At 41.8% G+C, this 22,565-nt stretch overlaps 1 protein-coding gene across 2 annotated transcripts in view; it reads right to left on the bottom strand.

Annotated features, from left to right (window-relative positions):
* Positions 1–22,565, bottom strand: part of LOC140199600 (myosin light chain kinase, smooth muscle-like) — a 356,925-nt gene that overhangs the window by 57,660 nt on the left and 276,700 nt on the right. For both annotated transcript variants that reach the window (XM_072261938.1, XM_072261940.1), the window contains exon 21: positions 21,509–21,662. In XM_072261938.1, the coding sequence (XP_072118039.1) occupies positions 21,509–21,662 (154 nt within the window). The remainder of the gene's footprint in view (positions 1–21,508; positions 21,663–22,565) is intronic.

Raw genomic sequence — 22,565 nt, 5'->3', positions numbered from 1 at the left:
CCTAATTCCAAGCACCTTAAAACTATGCCCTCTTGTGCTTATCCTTTACTGATACCTTCCCATAGTCCCTTGCTCTACTCACTTATGGCTTTGAGGCTAAGCACTGATCAAATGTCACATTTAAGTATGCCAACAAACCACTGTCATTGGCTGAATCAAAGGTGGTGACACATCAGAATATAGACGGGAGATTGAAAATCTGGATGAGTGGTGCCACAACAACAACGTCTCACTCAGTGTCAGCAAGACCAAGGAGATGATTATTGACTTCAGAAGGATGAAAACAGAGGTAGATGAGCCAGTCCTCATCAGGGGACTCAGTGGTAGAGAGGGTCAGCAGCTTTAAGTTCCTTGGTGTTATAATTTCAGAGGATTTGTCCTGGGTCCAGTATGTAAGTGCCGTTATGAAGAAAGCACGGCTGTGCCTCTGCTTTCTTGGAAGTTTGGCATGTCATTTAAAACTTTGACAAACATTATAGATGTGTGGTAGAGAGTATATTGACTGGTTGCATCACAGCCTGGTATGGAAACACCATTGCCCTTGTAGAGAAAAGCATTCAAAACTTAATGGATATGGCCAAGTCCATCATGGGTAAAGCCCTGCCCACCATTGTGCACATCTACATGGAGCGCTGTCCAGGCCATGCTCTCTTCTCACTGCTGCCATCAAGATGGTAGTACAGGAGCCTCAGAACCCATACCACCAGGTTCAGGAACAGTTATTACTCCTCAACCATCAGGCTCTTGAACCAGAGGGGTTAACTTCACTCAACCCATCACTGAAATGGACTCACTTTCAAGGACCCTTCAGCTCTTGATCTCAGTATTTATTGCTTATTGATTTATTATTATTTCTTTTTCTTTCTCTTTCTTTTTGTATTTACAGGTTATTTTTCACATTGGTTGTTGCCTGCCCTGTTGGGTGTGGTCTTTCATTGATACTATCGTGTTTCTTGTATTTAGTATGATTGCCCACAAGAAAATGAATCTCAGGGTTGTATATTGTGACATACATGTACTTGGTAATAAATTTACTTTGAACTTTTGCTATAAGGGAGTCATAAAGAGGTAATTATCACCCAACTTGGTCTCCAATATAGAACATTCATACAAATTATTTTATTTTATTTTATTTGTATTTATGTCAATAAATACTATAGCTTATTTCTTGATAAACAGGAATAGATATTGTGGTTATCTGATGAACATGATGTATTTGTTGATTTGGTTTCTTACAGATCCCCTAAGTGCAATTTCTGATTCAGTACATTAAAGTTATTTGCTCTCACCACAGCAATGAGGAAAGCCAAAGATACCACATTCTAAAGCTCAAAGCCATTTGGAGTTCTGGAGTACAAAATGATACACACTGTTGAAATCATCAAAAGATAAGGCACAGGGGACATGCAATCAAAGGATAGTGTTGCAGAGCTACTGATATTTTCTCTCCAGACTTTGAAAAACTTTGCTAACCATCCCACTTTATACACAAGAAAGCAACACACATTTTAAGTAGTTCCTATTCTTCTATTAAAATTCTGAAACAATTTTAGGAATTTGGCAAAGCCATTGTCTGTACAGTTTGTTTTACATCTTCATAAGAAGGGTTTCTAGCTATAATTACCAGATACAACCAGAATCACGTCTTCCCTTTTCTCCTTCATTTTGCTTTCCACAGGGACCACTGTTTCCCTGTCTGCCTTTTCCAATCATATCTTCTCACCCAATCTTCCCCATTCCCCTTAGTACTTTCCACAGCAAATGGAGGTGGTATACCACCTCTCCCATCACCTTCTCCCTCATCACTATCCAGGGACCTAAACAGCCCCTCTAGGTGAGGTAGAGATTCCCCTGCACTCCTTTCAGCCTTCTCTCTCAATATGTTTTTTTATCTTTAAGTGACCAAGTGCAGACTAGGTAATTGTTTTGAAAAGCACCTGCCCTGTCCATTAAAGGTATCTTAAACTTCCAGTGGTATTCATGTTTAACTCTTCCTCCCACTCCCCCAATGAATGCTCCATCTTAGGCATTCCCCGTTGCTATGGTAACCACAAATGTAAATTGAAAGAACTACATCTTATAGTCTATCTGGGTAGCTTGAAACCTAATGGGATGATCACTGAGTTTTCCAATTTCAGGTAACCCCTGGTGTTCTCCTCCCAAATACACTCACCTTTGTTCACCATTACTCATACCTCCCTCCACCACTTGCTGGTATCATTTGGTTCTACCTATCACCTTCCAGCATCGGCCCCACCCCTGCCTTGTTCTTCCTTCATAAAGCAATATGAGGTGGAAGAATACCAACATTTCAGGCTGTGCTTTTGCTTTAAAAGAAACTTAGAATGTGAGACGCAATTTGACTGACTCTCTCTAAGTCCTGTGTGTCCCAACAGTAACAGGTTTCAGCAGGTTTATATTAGTACAGTGAATAAAATGGGTTAAATTTGTGGTGAATTAATCTTCTCTTCCCCCCCCAACCCAGCTGCAAACACATCTCATCTGATTTTTTAAAAAAAGTTCAGTATGCATCTCAGCTGAGCAAGGTTTTGTAATATTTCTTTAAAGTCAATAGCACATTAATTACTTAAATTGATGAAAAACAATTCAAATTCTGCAGGGACTTTCCCTTGCAACTGTAGGAGGTAAACCACCTGTCATTTCATCTCTTTCCTTCCCAATATTCTTTCCAGGCAGTGAATCACTTGCACATGTCCCACATTAGTGCACTGCTTTCAGTGCTGACAGTGCGGTCTCCAGTACTTAGGAGAAAGCAAATGCAGATTAGCTAATCACTTTGTGAAGCATCTGCATTCATTCTGCTGTGTAACCCTGACCTCCCTGTTGCCTGCCATTTTAAATCCATGAAAAACAATATATTCCATCTGGGCTCATTTTAGCTTAATATTGAATTCTTCCTCCTTCCATCTAGGTGAGCACAATTTCCCTTTGCCATTTTTTTCTCTTTCGGTTCAGTCTGGTCTTCTGGAGCCACATCAGCTATAAAGTGTACAAGAAAAATGTCCCAATTGATATACCACCATTTTGTGCAACACAATATACTTAAAGGAGCCATGGCATAGTCTGGGCAAGATCTCCTCTTTGTCCATTAGTGCATATAGTGAGACAGTGTGGGGTGATTCTGTACAACAGTGCCTCCTATCTAATTATCTTCTAGCTGATAAACTCCAACATCACTCTGTCAAAAGTATATTGTGGTTGGGGTGTAATGTGCATCCCACATTAAAATATTCATGTGCAGATATTCCTGACCCGGATCTGGGCCGTACCCTCCAAATATCTGGACCTGTCTCTTGGTTTTTTTGCACTACCTTACTTTCCATTTTTCTATTTTCTATTTATGATTTATAATTTAAATTTTTAATATTTACTAATTTTTGTTATTTTAAAAATTTAATATTTGTAATCCAGGGAGCGGAAAGCGCAGAATCAAATATCGCTGTGATGATTGCATGTTCTAGTTTGGCGACAATAAAGTAAAGTATAAAGATATCTTCTACTCCTGGAGTGAAAGCAGGTCATCCATGAGAAGGAAATGGAAGGAAACAAAAAGCCTCAATGGAAGTTTAATGATTTAAAAAAACACATAATCTTTCAGTTTATTTGAGGCAGAATGGACTTCTGACCAAGCTATATATTTGACATCATATATCCAATAAACATTAGAGAATACATCTTTATATTATAGATTTTTCTGTGCAGGGGATGGTTATCTGAAGATGAAGGAAGGAGGATAAGTTGTGATGGTGAGGTACTGTATTTAGAATACAGCTCAAGGTAGCAGGTTCTTTGATTGTTCTCATTCCTGGCTTATTTGTGGAGCTGATAAAGCAAAATTGAACTTGGAATCTAAAAGACACTGAAATATTACTATTCATGATCTTTAGTGTGCAGGCAAATATCTGATTCTCTTTGGCTCACCAATTAGCCAACTGCCAGAGTAGCAATAAACTTGGAGTTTTCAGAGAATATATTAAATATAATAATGTATAAATCTAACTTGGCATTTGTCTTGGGAGTTAGCAATGTGTTTTATTCCATCACTTGGGATTCAAACACATTTTTCTCTTTTAAATCATTCAATGTTAATCAATCAATAATTCTGTTGGAATTCTTTGAGGAAATATCAGGCAGGGTAGACCAAGGAGAGTCAGTGGATGTTGTTTATTTGGATTTTCAGAAGACCTTTAATAAAGTGCCACATATGAGCCTGCTAAACAAGTTAAGAGCCCATGGTATTGCAGGAAAGATACTAGCATGGCTAGATGATTGACTGACTGAAAGGAGGCAAAGAGTAGGAAAAAGTGGGAGTCTTTCTGGTTGGCTACCGGCGACTAGTGGTGTCCCTCAGGGGTGGGTGTTGGCACCGCTTCTTTTCAAGTTATCTAGATGATAGAAGTAATGGCTTTATGGTCAAGGTTGCCAATGCTACAAAGATAGGCAGAGGGGCAGATAGTGTTGAGGAAGTTGGGAAAGTGCAGAAAGACTTGGAGAGATTGGGATAACGGGCAAAGAAATGGCAGATTGAAAACAGTGTAGGGAAGCGTATGTTCATGCACTTTGGTAGAAGGAACAAAGACGTAGACTCTTTTCTAAATGGGACCAAATTCAGAAATCAGAGGTGCAAAGGGACGTTGAAGTCTTTGTGTAGGATTCCCTAAAGGTTAACTTGAAGGCTGAGTTGGTGGCAAGGAAGGTAAATGTAATGTTAGCATTCATTTCAAGAGGACTAGAATTTAAAGCAAGGATGTAAACTCATTGGTTAGACTGCATGTGGAGTATTGTGAGAAGTTTTTGCCCCTTATCTAAAAAAAGATGTGCTGGCATTGGAGAGGCTCCAGATGAGGCTCACGAGAACACTCTCTGGAATGACAGTCTATGGAAAATAACATTGAAGACCTCAGAGCAAGATTGCAGTACTAGAGGGATATCAGGAACTACTGTGTATTTTACTTCACAGAACATGGGCCATTTCGGATGCAGTGATGCAGCTGAGTGAATTGAATTGACTTTATTTCTTATACCCTTCATATACATGAGGAGTAAAAATCTTTATGTTACGTCTCTGTTCAAATGTGCAATGTGCATTTATAGTAATTTGTAATAAATATTATGTACAACAGGATAGTCAACATAACAAAAAAGTACAGTAGCGTCAGCATGAACTAATCAGTCTGATGGCCTGGTGGAAGAAGCTGTCCCAGAGCTTGTTGGTCCTGGCTTTTATGTTGCGGTACTGTTTCCCAGATGGTAGCAGCTGGAACAGTTTGTGGTTGGGGTGACTCGGGTCCCCAATGAACTTTTGGGCCCTTTTTACACACCTGTTTTTGTAAATGTCCTGAATAGTGGGAAGTTCACACCTACAGATGCGCTGGGCTGTCCGCACCACTCTCTGAAGAGTCATGCGATTGAGGGAGGTACAGTTCCCATACCAGGCAGTGATACAACCAGTCAGGATGCTCTCAATTGTGCCCCTGTAGAAAATTCTTAGGATTTGGGGGCCCACATCAAACTTCTTCAACTGTCTGAGGTGAACGAAACACTGTTGTGCCTTTTCCACCACACAGCTGGTGTGTACAGACCATGTGAGATCCTCGGTGACGTGGATGCCAAGGAACTTAAAGCGGTTCTCCCTCTCAACCCCAGATCCATTGATGTCTGCAGGGGTTAGCCTGTTTCCATTCCTCCTGTAGTTCACAACCAGCTCCTTTGTTTTTGTGGCGTTGAGGAAGAGGTTGTTTTCTTGACACCACTGTGTCTTCCTCCCTGTAGGCCACCTCATTATTGTTTGAGATTAGGCCAATCAATGCAGTGTCGTCAACAAATTTAATTAGCAGATTGGGGCTGTGGGTGGTGACACAGTCATGGGTATACAGAGAGTAAAGGAGGGGGCTTAGTACACAGCCATGAGGGGCATCTGTATTGAGGGTCAGAGGGGCAGAGGTGAGGGAGCTCACTCTTACCACCTGCCAGTGAAAAGACAGGACAACTAAGTCTTTAAAAGGTTGTTGAGGTGGATTATCCTTTATGATTAACACATCGTGGTGAACAGAAGTAGTGGTTCTGTCTCAATCCTGTTCACCCAACCTCAAACATCTAGTGGTCAAGTGCTGTCCATTTTATCTGCTGAGGGAGTTTTCTGCTGTCATCCAGGTAGCAGTGTACATTCCATCTCTGGCCAACACCAGGCAGGCTCCAATTGAGCTGAGCAACATAATTAGCCATCACAAAACTGCGCACCGATGCCTTCTATCACTGCAGGCGATTTCAACCACGCCAGCTTGAAGAAGTTTCTGAACAACTACCAGCACATCACTTGTGGAACCAGAAGAGCCAACTCACTTGACCACTGTTATACCGTCATCAAGAATGCTTACCGTACCATCCAACGCCCATACTTTGAGAAGTCCGATCACTTGGCTGTACTTCTACTCCCCTGCATGTAGGCGAGACTAAAGACCGCAGCACCAGTGGTGCCGGCTAACAAAGTATGGTCAAGGAAGATGGAAGAGCACCTACAGGACTGCTCTGAGCTAGTGGACTGAACAATATTCAGGGATTCATCTTCGCATTTGAATGAATACGCCACACATTATCAAGACCTGTGTAGGTGAGTATGTGCCTTTGGGAACATACCTGACATTCCTAAAAAAAAAGCTGTGGTGGATGAACCAGATTTGTAGTCTGCTGAATGCTAGATCTGTGGCATTCAAGACCGGTGATCCGGAACTATACAAGAAATCCAGGTACAACTGATGGAGACTAACTTAAGATCAGAAAAACAATTTTGAAGTTAGAGATGTTATTGGATGCACGTCAGCTCCGGAAGGATTGGCAGGCCATTATTTCCCACAAGGTGAAACCTAACATCATGAATGGCTGTGACACTTCACTCCCAGGTGAACTCAATGGATTTTCTACACGCTTTGAAAGAGAGAATAAAACTATACCTGTGCACATCCCTGAAGCATCCGGTGACCCTGTGATCTCTGTCTCAGAGGCTGACGGCAGAATATCTTTCAAGAAGGTAAACACTTGCAAGGTGACCGGCCCTGATGGGGGACCTGGTGGAGCACTGAAAACCTGTGCCAACCAACCGACAGCAGTATTCAAGAACATCTTCAATCTCTCACTGTTGCCACCTGCTTCAAAAGGGTGACAATCAAACCAGTGCCAAAGAAAACAGGGTGAGCTGCCTCAGAGACTGTCACCCAGTTGTACTCACATTGACTGTGATGAAAGCTTTAAGAGGCTGGTCATGGCCAGGATCAAATCTGGCCTAACCAAGGAACTCAACATGCTGCAAGTTGCCTATTGCCACAAAAGGTCTACAGCAGATATAATCTCACCGGCTCTCCACACAGCCTTGGATCACCTAGATAATAGGAATACTGATGAAAAGGTGCTGTTGTTTGATTACAGCATTCAACACAATACCCTCAGTTCTAATCAACATTCCAAAATCTAGGCCTCTGTACCTCTCTCTCTCTGCAATTGGATCTTTGACTTCATTACCATGAGACCACAGTCAGTGCAGGTCAGAAATCACATCTCTTTCTCACTGACAATCAACATTGGCCACTTTTAGATTGTGTAATTAGACCACTGCTCTGCCATCTCTACAGCCATGAATGTGTGGCTAGGCACAGCTCAAATGCCATCTATAAATTTGCCTGCAGAATTATTGGCAGAGTTTCAGAAAGTGATAAGGACACGTACATGAATGAGCCAGATCAGCTGGCTGCATAGCGTCACAACAATAGGCCAAGGAATTGATCGTGGACTTCAGGAAAAGGAAGTCGAGGAAACACACACCAGTCCTCATTGAGGGATCAGCAGTGGAGAGGGTGAGCAGTTTCAATTTCCTGGGTGTCAACTTCTCTGAAGATCTATCCTGGGCCCAAAATATTGATGCAATTACAAAGAAGGCATGACAGCAGCTATATTTCTTTGGGAGTTTGAAGAAACTTGGTTTGTCACCAAACACAGTCGCAAATTTCTACAGATGTACCGTGGAGGGCATTCTGATTGCTTGCATCACTGTCTAGTATGGAGAGACCACTACACAGGATTGGAAAAAAGGCTGCAGAAAGTTGTAAACTCAGGGAGCTTTATCATGGGAACTGGTCTCTCCAACAGCCAGGACATCTTCAAAAGGTGATGCCTCAAAAAGACAGCATCCATCATTAAGGACCCCCATCACACTTTTCTCATTGCTACCATCAAGGAGGTGGTATAGGAGCCTGAAGACACACACTCACATTTTAGGAACAGCTTCTTCCTCTCTGCCATTAGATTTTTTGAATGGACAATGAGCCCATATATACCACCTCAGTATTTTTTTCTCTCCCTTTTCACTACTCAATTAATTTAATTTTTATAAATCTTTCTTATTGCAATTTATACTTCTTAATTTATGTATTGTAACATACTGCGGCTGCAAAATAACAAATTTCACAACATATGTCATTGATATGAAACCTGATCCTGGTTCTAAATTCAGAAGGTGGTAATTTTCTGCTTCTGAAATTTGGTTCCAGTTTCAGAAGGGAAGTTCGATATGTATACATAATTACAATTTTCTGCGCTTAGTGAGAGCAAACCACAGGTTTCCATCAGGTATATCATTATATCTTTGTTGCTGCATTTCTTTCGAAGATGTTTATCTAATTGTAGCTTTCAGTGATCAAAGACACAATGCTCCACTGTTATTTTTGGTAGATATCCAACAGCATATGTAGCTAAATGCAGAAAGTCATTGGATGTGTTCTTTTCCCTGGTATTTTTTCTAAAGAATCAGAATCAGGTTTAATATCACTGGCACATGTTGTGAAATTTGTTGTCTTTACAGCAGCAGTATGACGTAATACAAAGTTAATAGAAGAAAAAATATACGTATAATAAGTAGTGCAAAAATAGAAATAAGAAAAGTAGTGAGGTAGTGTTTATGGGTTCAATGTCCACTCAGAAACCAGATGGCAGAGGGTTTGGCTTCAGGCTCCGCTACCTCCTCCCTGATGGTGGCGATGAGAACAGGGCATGACATGGGTGATGGGGGTCCTCAATGATGCATGCCACCTTTCTGAGGGATCGCTCCTTGAAGATGTTCTGGATCAACAAAGGCTACACACACACAAAATGCTGGAGGAATTCAGCAGCCAGTCATTATCTATTGTTACATACCTCATGGATATCTTGTGACTGTCTTATGACCATGATGTAATTGAGTAGCTGATGAGCATGATGTAATGGTCTTTTGGAGGTCACCTGATGTAATTTTCCCACCGATGTGAGGTCACGTGATGACGTGTCCACCACAGGTATAAAGGGGAGACCCCTGGTGACGCAGTTAGTTTTCAGTTAGATTGTCAGTCAGATACTCCGCTATGCTGCGTATTCGTCCCATCACGCAGTTTAGTTTTAAAACGGAGTTTTACTTTCTACTGTAAGGTACAGAAGTGTTGGGCCGGCAGTTTCACCAATAGCTGCCAGCTGTACCTTTTCAGTAGTATTGGAGAGTGAGGACATTACTAAGGTACGGAACCTGAAGGAGTCGAGTAAAGCTGATATCGTTCGGCGGTATTGGAGAGGATCAACCATTATTGAATCTTCGTTCAAGAAAGAGTGATCTGCATGAAATAACCTCTGCTAAAGCAGAAAAGGTTGTGCAGTGTCTATTCTACAGAGGAAAAGGTCAGTTCCTTTAAACGGTTTCATTTCCATCGTCATGAATTCTGCGGACGAGGCAGGTTCCGGCTGGGACCAGCAGTAACGTCAAGTCCTCGAGGAGTTCTTTACTTCAGGAAACTCTCTCCTAATTGACTGTATAAATCTCTTGGACTTTCAAATTTACCATTCTAAGAACTGTGTTCCAATTTACCACTTTAATACTGTGTTCGCATTTACCATTTTAAGAACTAGCACTGAGTTTGGCAGTTTGTTAAACGGCCACATAGCAGTTTACTTCCGGTTAAGGTTTTCGTTTGTTTATCTTTTTACTAATGTTGAGCAGAGTTTAATAAATATTTATTTGTTTATAAAACCGGACTCATTTCTATATTCATTGTTGCCGGTCATGTGACACTATAGAAAAAAGTAAACAGTCGATGTTTCAGGCTGAGACCCTTCTTCAGGACTACGGAGACTAGTGCCCATAAAGGAGCTGACTGAGTTTACAATGAAGCCCATGACTTTGGCTGGAACACAGAAGTGGACAACATGGTGGTGCATCAGTTAATACTGCTGTCTCACAGCTCCAGGGACCTAGATTTGATCCTGATCTCATTTGCTGCTTGTGTAGAGTTTGTGTACAGTTTCGTGTATCCACATGGTGGATGCTCCTATTTCTTCCTACATTCCAGTGATTTTCTGCTTAATTAACTGGCTACTGTTGATAGAAGTATGAAAGTGATTAGGTTATAAATCTACAGCAGGGGTTCCCGATCTTTATTATGCCATGGACTCTTGCCTTCAACCGAGGGGTCCATGGACCCTAGGTTGGGAACTCCTGGTCTAGAGGGAACTCTGGGTGAGAAAGTGAAGGAGCGGAATTGATTGGCTTGAGTTGCTGAGAGCTGGCATGGAACTAAAGGGCTGAATGGTCTCCTGTTTCATTCTAAATAAGTGAAAGTATCTGGCCTGCATACCTACTACACTTGTCTCTGTTTAAATGGAAGCTTTGACTTGAATTGCCATTTACAATCAGGTCACAGAAAGGATAAACTGAAGTATCTCCTTCGAATTTTTATTCCCTATCAGGCAGACCAATTTGATGCATCTCAACATGGTGCTACTAATATAACATCTCATGATATTCTAAAAATATTATTAAAATTAATAAAAGTCACATTTATCTTCTTGTCCTTTGACAAATGTTAATACCACACCGGAAACCACAGGAGAGCATTCTTTTGATTTGTATATTAATGACGGTTGTTTATTTCTCCAAAAGGAATAACAATTATTCTTGGATTTTCCCCACAACTCATGAGACACTAACAAATCTATGATCTAGATTTCCTTGATAGTGCAGAGCTGATAACACATGTCAGTCTACAGGCAGATTGTGACTACATTTCCTTTCACCTCATTATTTTGTATGGCCACAAGGTGACAGAGGAGAAGTGGTCAAGACTGGACTGGCCACAATATCTGAACCAAACTGACTCATCCCAAAACCTGGTGTGAATTAACAAAAGCAGTCAACAGTGCTCATATTATGTCAGAAACTTGTATATAAACTTTTAAAGTTTAAAACTTTAGTGAGCCTTCTGGAATTTTTGAGAAACTTTGAAAAAATGTTTCCAGTTTCCCAAGCCATGTAAAAAAATCTTGGAAAGATTTTCAAAAGATGTTTCAAATTTAGTCATATAAAATTACTTTAGATCTTTTTCATTAAGAAAACAATGAATTATTCTTGGTGATCCTCTGAACAACCTTCTTTCATTGTGAGAAGGCAGTTCCTGCACTTTCACAAGATCTTGGGTAAGGTCATTTCCTAGGTTTTGACTAACTCGCCTAAGATCATGCTACCTCACTAATCTCCATATTCGTGTCAACAATGGAGATGCCACCAGTGCAACCAGCAGAAATTTCTAGTTGCTGTTGATTCTGCGGAGTACTGATGATGAACATAGACTGTTCGCAAAATTATAAAGTTCAGACCTAAATGTATCTTGATTACCTTTGGACTGCATTCAGCCAGGTTTTCTTTTTGCAAACTTCTCCAGTAGTTCTGGAGCACTTAAGGCCTATACCATTATATCATTTTCTTTTGCAGCACAGAAGGAAGCCTTTCAGATCTTTGAGACTGTATTATGACTTATGGAGTCAAAAACAGATACAGCACAGAAACGGGATTTTCTGCTCACTGAATCTGTACCCAGCGTCAATCACTTATTCTTACACTACCCCATTTCATTCTCCCTGCATTCTCATCAGATTTGATACACCCGAAAAAGATTACAGTGGCCAATAAACTTACTAACCCACATACACACTCCACACAATGTCAGAGGTCAGGATTGAACCTGGTTGTTAACTAATTGACCAACCCACACGGTTATAGAGAGAACAAGCAAACTCCACACAGACAATGTCAGAGGTCAGGATTGAACCCAGTGGCTAATTAATCTACCAGCCCACACGGTCGCCAGGAGAATGAACAAATTCTGCAGGATGAAGGTCAGGACTGAACCGAGGTCACTGGAGTCATGGCACGGTAGCTCCATTCGCTACATACTATGGTGCCTTCTTCTGAAAAACAATCCAGTGCGCTCCAGTAGCCTACTTTTTTTCCATTTCCATACAAATGTTCCTCCTTTGAATAGTTTCTCAGCTTCCTTTTGAAGAACGCTACTGAATCTCCTTCCATTATCCTAGCAGGCAGTGAATTCTAGATATTAACCATTTGTTACCAAAGAAGAGATTTTTCTAATGTGGATCAATTTATGGAAGCCTGTACTCTTTGGTTACTGACCCTTCAATCCACCGAAAATGGGGGCTCAAAAATCAACTAGCTCTGCAGTGCTTACCGCTCAATGTGCACACATAGATAACTACCCCACCACGCCACTCATGCCTCTAGGTGCCTCAGGCACTCATTTTCCTCAACAGTTCCGTACAAAGCTCAGGGGAAGAACCACCAATCAGGCGTGCACGTGTCTGTTTCAAGGTCTCCTGTGTCAGTTATGAGCATCAGAGACAGACCTGGTAAACTCAGTGAGATCTTCATTTATTTTGTGTGTCACTGACCTCTGGAAATTACTTCCATTAGTACTTCCTTTTTGTAACCAATCTGACTCTTCAGCTCCGGTGTAAAGATATGATGGGCCGTGTCTGTGAAGAGGTAGGGGTCCAGGGGTCGGGTGTGAGGGTGGTGATGGAACGAGTACAGGCACTTTTCACCATAAGGCAGAACCAATATTTCCACAGTGCTGTGTTTTGTGTGAACTATTCTATTTTTAGGGCTAAGGTCACGTCACTAAATGGCAGACAGATGTTTGGTTGCTGTGTGGTCTGGAACTAATCATCATCCTGTGCCATGCTTTAGTGGTGTTATGGACTAGAAGTGTTCGAACTTGGGTCACGATTGAACATGGTGAGCAAGCTTCACCAGCTCAGTTTTACCAAGCAACCCTGATCTGGTGATCTTATTTCGTAGCTGGGCAGGCATTCTGGTGTGTGTAGCCACTGCTAGCTCTGCACGTTAAGGAAACTGATCACCTTGATCACAGACCCAGCTTTAAGAAACATTAGCATCTGTCTCTTGCACTGAATCAAACTCTCGGCAGCAAGTCAGGACTGCTATTTTATGGTGGCCTGAAATGCCACTCAACCCTGGAGGCCCAACAAGGGAACGTCCAAATCCATGTATTCTCAGGCATGCAGCCAGGAAAGGCTTCCAGGCAGTTCTTCTTTATAAACTCATATGCTTTACTTCCTTTCCTTACTGTCTGTTTTTATCTTCTTTTAGACAACTCCCACTACCTCATATCCCTTTCAGCATCTCACTTGTTTCTCATTCATCAATTTCCTTCTCCCCCATTCCTCTGTCTCTTTAATTCCCTATTTCTCTGGTGAAAGGGAAGATGCTGTTGGTCTCATGATTCACCAGTACCCCTGGACTTTGCCATACTGCTATCAAATCACTCTTGCAGCAGTTTATATTAAAGAATAATTTGAGCTGAGTGTTTGGGAAAAGAATCCAGCCTCATAGCACTCATCAGCTCCAACAAATTCTCCAGAAATTACTAAGCCTGGTGTAAATGCATGCCACAAAACGAACAAATAATTTATTTTAATGGTTATCAAGTTTATCAAATTCAACAAAGCCAGATTTGATAAATTATTACTCATTAATAAGTGGCCAGCTTTCTGCATTTTCACAATTGTTGGATAATTTAGATGTCTGAACAACAGATGAAGAGCAGACACATACTAACCAATGCAATTTCCCTCTCTGGGCTATGCAGCCATCAAGGCACTTAGTAGACAACAAGACAACTTGGACAAAATCCACGCTGAGACTATTGGCAGCACCATTCTTTTTAAATAAATCATTTGAAGAAACCGAAACCATAAAAGGCCAGAACTGAAGTCTCCCTCCAACAGTAACAGTTTACAGCTCCTGACAATTATTACTGCTCACTGTGAGATTGTTCGAAGCAGTTTTCTTTTTATAGGCCACTCTCTCGGTGGAAAAATCTCTGAAGAAATTTTTTTTAAATCATAAAGCAACACAATGCACAAGTGTGGTTGTACCAATTAATTAGTCAGGAATCATCTCATCTGTGCCTCACAAGACAGGTTGAAAATGGTTTCAACTGTTTAGCTTGAATAGAAACAACTGATGTTTCTAACACAACATGAAAATAAAGGAGAGTTAAAATTCCTGAAATTACTTTTTAATAAAAATGAACAACACGCAGGGAGCGATAAGATCAAAGCTTTTATAGTCAGCCTACAGGTTATTGCAACAGTGAAAGCAACCATCACCACTCATATATGATTCTGAACTGCTCAGATAGTTCATCACCAATGGACACTTTGTTGAATTTCAAAGAGTGAGCAACTTCAGGTTCCTGGGTGTCTGAGGGGACCCAACATATTGATGCAGCTACAAAGAATTTCAGTGGAGTAAAGGAAATTACAGTGGCATGAGAGGGGAACTGGCCAAAGTTGACTGGAAAGGGACACTGGCGGGAAAGACAGCAGAGCAGCAGTGGCTGGAGTTTATGCGAGAAATGAGGAATGTGCAAGACAGGTATATCCCAAAAAAGAAGACATTTTTGAATGGAAAAAGGATGCAACGTTTGTTGACAAGAGAAGTCAAAGCCAAAGTTAAAGCAAAGGAGAGGGCATACAAGGAAGCAAAAATTAGTGGAAAGACACAGGATTGGGAAGTTTTTAAAACCTTACAAAAGGAAACTAAGAAGGTCATTAAGAGGGAAAAGATTAACTATGAAAGGAAGCTAGCAAATAATATCAAAGAGGATACTAAAAGCTTTTTCAAGTATATAAAGAGTAAACGACAAGTGAGAGTAGATATAGGACTGATAGAAAGTGATGCTGGAGAAATTGTAATGGGAGATAAGGAGATGGCAGAGGAACTGAACAAGTATTTTGCATGAGTCTTCACTGTGGAAGACATCAGCAGTATACCGGACACTCAAGGGTGTCAGGGCAGAGAAGTGTGCACAGTCACAATTACGACAGAGAAAGTACTCAGGAAGCTGAATAGGCTAAAGGTAGATAAATCTCCTGGACCAGATGGAATGCACCCGCATGTTCTGAAGGAAGTAGCTGTGGAGATTGTGGAGGCATTAGCGATGATCTTTCAAAAGTCGATAGATTCTGACATGGTTCCAGAGGACTGGAAGATTGCAAATGTCACTCTGCTATTTAAGAAGGGGACAAGGAAGCGAAAAGGAAATTATAGAACTGTTAACTTGACATCGGTGGTTGGGAAATTGTTGGAGTCGTTCGTCAAGAATGAGGTTACAGAGTACCTGGAGGCATATGACAAGATAGGCAGAACTCAGCATGGATTCCTTAAAGGAAAATCCTGCCTGACAAACCTATTACCATTTTTTGAGGAAATTGCCAGTAGGCTAGACAAGGGAGATGCAGTGGATGTTGTATATTTGGATTTTCAGAAGGCCTTTGACAAGATGCCACACATGAGGCTACTTAACAAGATAAGAGCCCATGGAATTACGGGAAAGTTACATACGTGGATAGAGCGTTGGCTGATTGGCAGGAAACAGAGAGTGGGAATAAAGGGATCCCATTCTGGTTGGCTGCCGGTTACCAGTGGTGTTCCACGGGGGTCCGTGTTGGGGCTGCTTCTTTTTACATTGTACATCAATGATTTGGATTATGGAATAGATGGCTTTGTGGCTAAGTTTGCTGATGATACGAAGATAGGTGGAGGGGCCGGTAGTGCTGAGGAAACGGAGAGTCTGCAGAGAGACTTGGATAGATTGGAAGAACGGACAAAGAAGTGGCAAATGAAATACAATGTTGGAAAGTGTATGGTTATGCACTTTGGCATAAGAAATAAACGGGCAGACTATTATTTAAATGGGGAAAAAATTCAAAGTTCGGAGATGCAACGGGACTTGGGAGTCCTCGTACAGGATACCCTTAAGGTTAACCTCCAGGTTGAGTTGGTAGTGAAGAAGGCGAATGCAATGTTGGCATTCATTTCTACAGGAGCAGGGATGTGATGTTGAGGCTCTATAAGGCGCTGGTGAGACCTCACTTGGAGTACTGTGGGCAGTTTTGGTCTGCTTATTTAAGAAAGGATGTGCTGACGTTGGAGAGGGTACAGAGAAGATTCACTAGAATGATTCCGGGAATGAGAGGGTTAACATATGAGGAACATTTGTCCGCTCTAGGACTGTATTCCTTGGAGTTTAGAAGAATGAGGGGAGACCTCATAGAAACATTTTGAATGTTAAAAGACATGGACAGAGTGGATGTGGCAAAGTTGTTTCCCATGATGGGGGAGTCTAGTACGAGAGGGCATGACTTAAGGATTGAAGGGCGCCCATTCAGAACAGAAATGCGAAGAAATTTTTTTAGTCAGAGGGTGGTGAATCTATGGAATTTGTTGCCACGGGCAGCAGTGGAGGCCAAGTCATTGGGTGTATTTAAGGCAGAGATTGATAGGTATCTGAGTAGCCAGGTCATCAAAGGTTATGGTGAGAAGGCGGACGAGTGGGACTACATGGGAGAATGGATCAGCTCATGATAAAATGGCGGAGCAGACTCGATGGGCCGAATGGCTGACTTCTGCTCCTGTGTCTTATGGTCTTATGGTCTAACTCCAGAGTAAAATGACACCCCTTTCGAGATGAGGAGGAATTTCTTTAGCCAGAGGGTAGTGAATCTGTGAAATTCATTGCTACAGACAGCTGTGGAGGCCAAGTCATTGGGTATATTTAAGGTGAAGTTTGATAGGTTCTTGATTAGGAAGGATGTCAAAGGTTATCAGGAGAAGGCAGGAAAATGGTGTTCAGGGGGAATAATAAATGAGTCACAAACAATGGACCAAACGGCCTAATTCTTCTCCTATATCATTGGGTCTTGCAAACCAGTGGATTATAGGAAATACCATCCATGATAATAGCACGATTCTTATTTTTTAAAAAAAGAAAAGATATCATATTTTGCAAACACAAGGAAAACTGCAGAAATTCAAACAACACAGCAGGCCAGGCAGCATCTATAGGAAGAGGTACAGTCGACGTTTCGGGCCGAGACCCTTTGTCAGGACTAATTGAAAGAAGAGCTAGTAAGAGATTTGAAAGTGGGAGGGGGAGGGGGAGATCTGAAATGATAGGAGAAGACAGGAGGGGGAGGGATGAAGCTAAGAGCTGGACAGTTGATTGGCAAAGGGGATACAGGGCTGGAGAAGGGAGAGGATCATGGGACAGGAGGCCTGGGAAGAAAGAAAGGAGGAGGGGAGCACCAGAGGAAGATGAGAGCGGGTAAGGAGTTACTGTGAGAGGGACAGACAGAGAAAAAAAGAGAGAAGAAAGGAAAATAATAAATAAACAAACAAACAAATAAATAAATAAGGGATGGGGTAAGAAGGAGAGGAGGGGCATTAACGGAAGTTAGAGAAATCAATGTTCATGCCATCAGGTTGGAGGCTACCCAGACGGAATATAGGGTGTTGTTCCTCCAACCTGAGTGTGGCTTCATCTTGACAGTAGAGGAGGCCATGGATAGACATGTCAGAATGGGAATGGGACGTGGAATTAAAGTGTCTGGCCACTGGGAGATCCTGCTTCCTCTGGCGGACAGAGCGTAGGTGTTCAGTGAAACAGTCTCCCAGTCTGTGTCGCGTTCAGTGAAACGGTCTATTTTGTAACCTCACTTTTGCAACAAGAAAACAATGCCAAGACATAACCATCACAAACTGCAAAATTGTGTTCTTTGAATGTCAGCTTTGTATGAACTAGAGAACTCATATCAAATCAACAAGCAGAGCAGTAAGAACCAGCACGTATATGTAAAGGCACGGACCAATGAATAAATTAAGGCAGCAAAACTGAATGAGAGGATTCACTTTGACAAAAGACATGAAGCCACAGAGATGTTTATTTCAAGGAGACAGGCCTTCTGCAGTGATGAATATATAACTTAGTTGTTCTTATCCCTTGATCAGACCGCATGCAAAGATCTGTTTAATTTTGGGCACTGAACCTCAAGAAAGATTGACCAGCTTTTTAAGCAGTATTTTGCACATGTACCAAAATGACAGTGAGGTTTTAAGGATTAAATTTTGAAAACCAATTGTCTACACAGTTTGTATTCCCTTGACAAGACATTTAGCAGTGATTGTATCAAATTATTTGAAACAACTAGTAGTTTTCATTAACAAAATCATTTCCTCTTGTAAAAGCACAATAATTAAAACTAAAATTAAAAATGCTTAAGATAACTTTGACCATTCAACTGAAATATTAACTCTGATTTTTTTTTTCTCCATCCATTCCTTGAAAATGGCATTGCAGGTATATAGAGAGCTTTTGGTGAGACCTAATTTGGAGTAGTTCTAGTCATCTATCTACAGGAACAATATGAATAAGATTGAAAAAGTGCACAGAAAGTGTACGTGGATGTTGCTAGGACTTGAGGGTCTAAATAACAGGGAAATGTTGAATAGGTTAGAACTTTATTTACTAGAATGCAGAAGAAGGAGACATTTGACAGAGGAATACAAAATTATGAGGGATTTATGCAAGCAGGCTTTTTCTACTGAGGCTGGATGAGACTAGAACTAGAGGTCATGTGTTGAAGGTGAAATGTGAAATGTTTAAGGAGAACATGAGCAGGAACTTCTTCATTCAGAAGGAGGTGAGAGTGTGGAATGAGCTGCAAGTGGAAGTGATGCCTCTGAGGTTGACTTCAACGTTTAGGAGAAATTTGGATGTGTACATGGATGGGTGGGGGATGGAGGGCTATGGTCTGGGTGCAGGTCAATGGGATTAAGCAGATTTATAGCTCAGCATGGACCAGATGGGCTGAGGGGCCTGTTTCTATGACTATTATTTGAAGACGTCTTGCCTCGTCCCTGTGCCGAAGACGCTGCGCCCCAGCGGCCTCAATGACTACAGACCGGTGGCATTGACCTCCCATATCATGAAGACCCTGGAGAGACTTGTTCTGGAGCTGCTCCGGCCTATGGTCAGGCCACACTTAGATCCCCTCCAGTTCACCTACCAGCCCCGACTAGGAGTTGAGGATGCCATCGTCTACCTGCTGAACCGTGTCTACACCCACTTGGACAAGCCAGCGAGCACTGTGAGGGTCATGTTTTTTGACTTCTCCAGTGCGTTCAACACCATCCACCCTGCTCTGCTGGGGGAGAAGCTGACAGCGATGCAGGTGGATGCTTCCCTGGTATCATGGATTCTTGATTACCTGACTGGCAGACCACAGTACGTGTGCTTGCAACACTGTGTGTCCGACAGAGTGATCAGCAGCACTGGGGCTCCACAGGGGACTGTCTTGTCTCCCTTTCTCTTCACCATTTACACCTCAGACTTCAACTACTGCACAGAGTCTTGTCATCTTCAGAAGTTTTCGGATGACTCTGCCATAGCTGGATGCATCAGCAAGGGAGATGAGGTTGAGTACAGGGCTACGGTAGGAAACTTTGTCACATGGTGCGAGCAGAATTATCTGCAGCTTAATGTGAAAAAGACTAAGGAGCTGGTGGTAGACCTGAGGAGAGCTAAGGTACCGGCGACCCCTGTTTCCATTCAGGGGGTCAGTGTGGACATGGTGGAGGATTACAAATACCTGGGGATACGAATTGACAATAAACTGGACTGGTCAAAGAACACTGAGGCTGTCTACAAGAAGGGTCAGAGCCGTCTCTATTTCCTGAGGAGACTGAGGTCCTTTAACATCTGCCGGATGATGCTGAGGATGTTTTACGAGTCTGTGGTGACCAGAGCGATCATGTTTGCTGTTGTGTGCTGGGGCAGCAGGCTGAGTGTAGCAGACACCAACAGAATCAACAAACTCATTCGTAAAGCCAGTGATGTTGTGGGGATGGAACTGGACTCTCTGACGGTGGTGTCTGAAAAGAGGATGCTGTCCAAGTTGCATGCCATCTTGGACAATGTCTCCCATCCACTACATAATGTACTGGTTGGGCACAGGAGTACATTCAACCAGAGACTCATTCCACCGAGATGCAGCACAGAGCGTCATAGGAAGTCACTCCTGCCTGTGGCCATCAAACTTTACAACTCCTCCCTTGGAGGGTCAGACACTCTGAGCCAATATAGGCTGGTCCTGGACTTATTTCCTGGCATAATTTACATATTACTATTTAATTATTTATGGTTTTATTACTATTTAATTATTTATGGTGCAACTGTAATGAAAACTAATTTCCCCCGGGATCAATAAACTATGACTATGACTATGCTGTCTGAATTCCCCTGAATTCTTGTACTGATTGCTTCATTTCAGATTTCAAGTATTTGCAACATTTTACATATAAACAGACCTGAGCCATTTAGCAGCACATAAAGGGCGATGGAAATCTGGAAATGCTTGGTCAAAGCCTGGAGCGACTGAGTCTACTGGAATATTAAAGCTTGAAGGCAACATAATTCTGTTAGGGAAGTGTGGAAATAACACTGAACAAAGGAAGATAAATAGAATTAAAATATAGATCAGCTACAATTAACTGATGGTAATGCAGGCTTGTGGGAGAGAATAGCCTCTGGTAGCAGCTCCCAAGTTGCAAATTGACATCAATTGATATAATGAACTATTAATTAGTTATAGTTGCTGCTATTAAGGTGATAGAAAATAACTATGGGCCAGCCTCTGTGATTAGGTCCCATTATATTGATTGATCGATGTATCTATTAATTAATTAATTATGTCCTTCCTCCCCCCCCCCCCCCCCCCCCCCGTTTGCACAGTTTGTTGTGTTTTGCACACTGGTTGTTTGTCCTTGCTGTTGGATGTGGCCTTTCATTGATTCTACTACGTTTCTTGAATTTATTGTAAATGCCCACAAGAACATGAATCTCAGGTTGCATATGCTGGCATATATGTACTTTGATAGTAAATTTACTTTGTACTTTGAGACGACATCAATGATGTGACCAGTCTCTAATGCTACTCCTTCACCCATTCCCCTTAACAACTGTTTAATCTATTTAGCTCCAAACTTGGAAAACGGATTTGCCTTGAATAATCTCCACTACCAATTTGCCAACTGGTGGAACATACACTTCTGCAATTGCAGTATACAGTTCCACAGGGCATTCAGGAAACCCTTCGTTCTTGTTTTACCTAACCTCACAAAAGCTGAGCACAGAGCTTATCTCCAGACAAATATCCATTCTAATAAATCTACAAACATTGTAACAATTAATGAACACACATGGCCATTACGCCAACTGCATTGAAAAGGCTGTTGGGGTGATTCACTTAATTCACTTACCTACAATTGTGAGGTTAACTTGAACTTGTTTGCTTCCTATCTTATTTTCGGCCAGTAAGTTGTAGCAGCCACAGTCATCATGCTTGGTTGAAGAGATGATTAGCTTACTGCTACTGTCAGTATTTTCTATTTTTATATGATCACTTTCTTTAATCTGAAACAGGAACAAAGTAAGGGATGAAGAGAGAAAACTTTCCATTATCTTAGCTGAGTGAACCTGAGACAAAACTCCACAATGTTTCCCAGGCCCTTCAGTTCACCGAGTCCACAGTAATCCATTGACACAATTCCCTCTTGCTTACTGCCCATTATGCCGTTGGCACTTGGGTAGCAATGAAGGTTCATTGCTGCTTCTGTAACATTTTATTTGGCCAGTCAGGGTTGTTAGCCCTGAGCTGAACCTCCGTACCTGGAGGACCAGTGGACCACACTTAGTCTGTCCTCTACCCTTTGACCTGTTTGGCATGGGATTCTTTGACCAAGAGTCAAAGCACAAGGCCCTGACTCCAGAAAACATCGCCCTCTGGTTCATTGAGGCACGCAAGCCTCCAAACCCTACGGCAAGGTTGTGGGCTTCTTAGACGTATTTATACACCGTTAGCATTTTATTCTCCTCACTTACGCATCAGCTCTGTACAAAACTCTACTGTTTCCCTATACTGCAGAGGCAATCTACAGTAGTCAACTAACCTAATCTTTGGATACTGGAGAGAAACAAAGCATACAAAGGAAACCCGTGCAAAATGTACATATTCCACATGGACAGCAGGATTGGCCCCAGGTCTCGGGGATTAAGAAATACTTCCCATCAACCATTCAGTTTTTGAAGCAATCTGCACAACCCTCATCACTACCTCAGCACGGCAACACCATCACCATTTTGATCAGATTACGTTTTGTAAATTCAAAACAGTAAACTAATTCAAAGGAAAACACGGGAGTCCAAAATGTGGGTCTAACTTCCGAGTTTTCTTTAAGTGAGGAATGCATATAATGTGGTAGGGTGAAGACATAAGCAATTCGTGTTTTTATACACATAATCCAGAATTAGTCATTT

This window comes from Mobula birostris, chromosome 6 (assembly GCF_030028105.1).
Source record: "Mobula birostris isolate sMobBir1 chromosome 6, sMobBir1.hap1, whole genome shotgun sequence".
In the NCBI taxonomy this organism is placed as follows: Eukaryota; Metazoa; Chordata; class Chondrichthyes; order Myliobatiformes; family Myliobatidae; genus Mobula; species Mobula birostris.
Note: the sequence above shows the minus strand (reverse complement) of the source record. Positions and strands in the feature narration are given on the sequence as shown.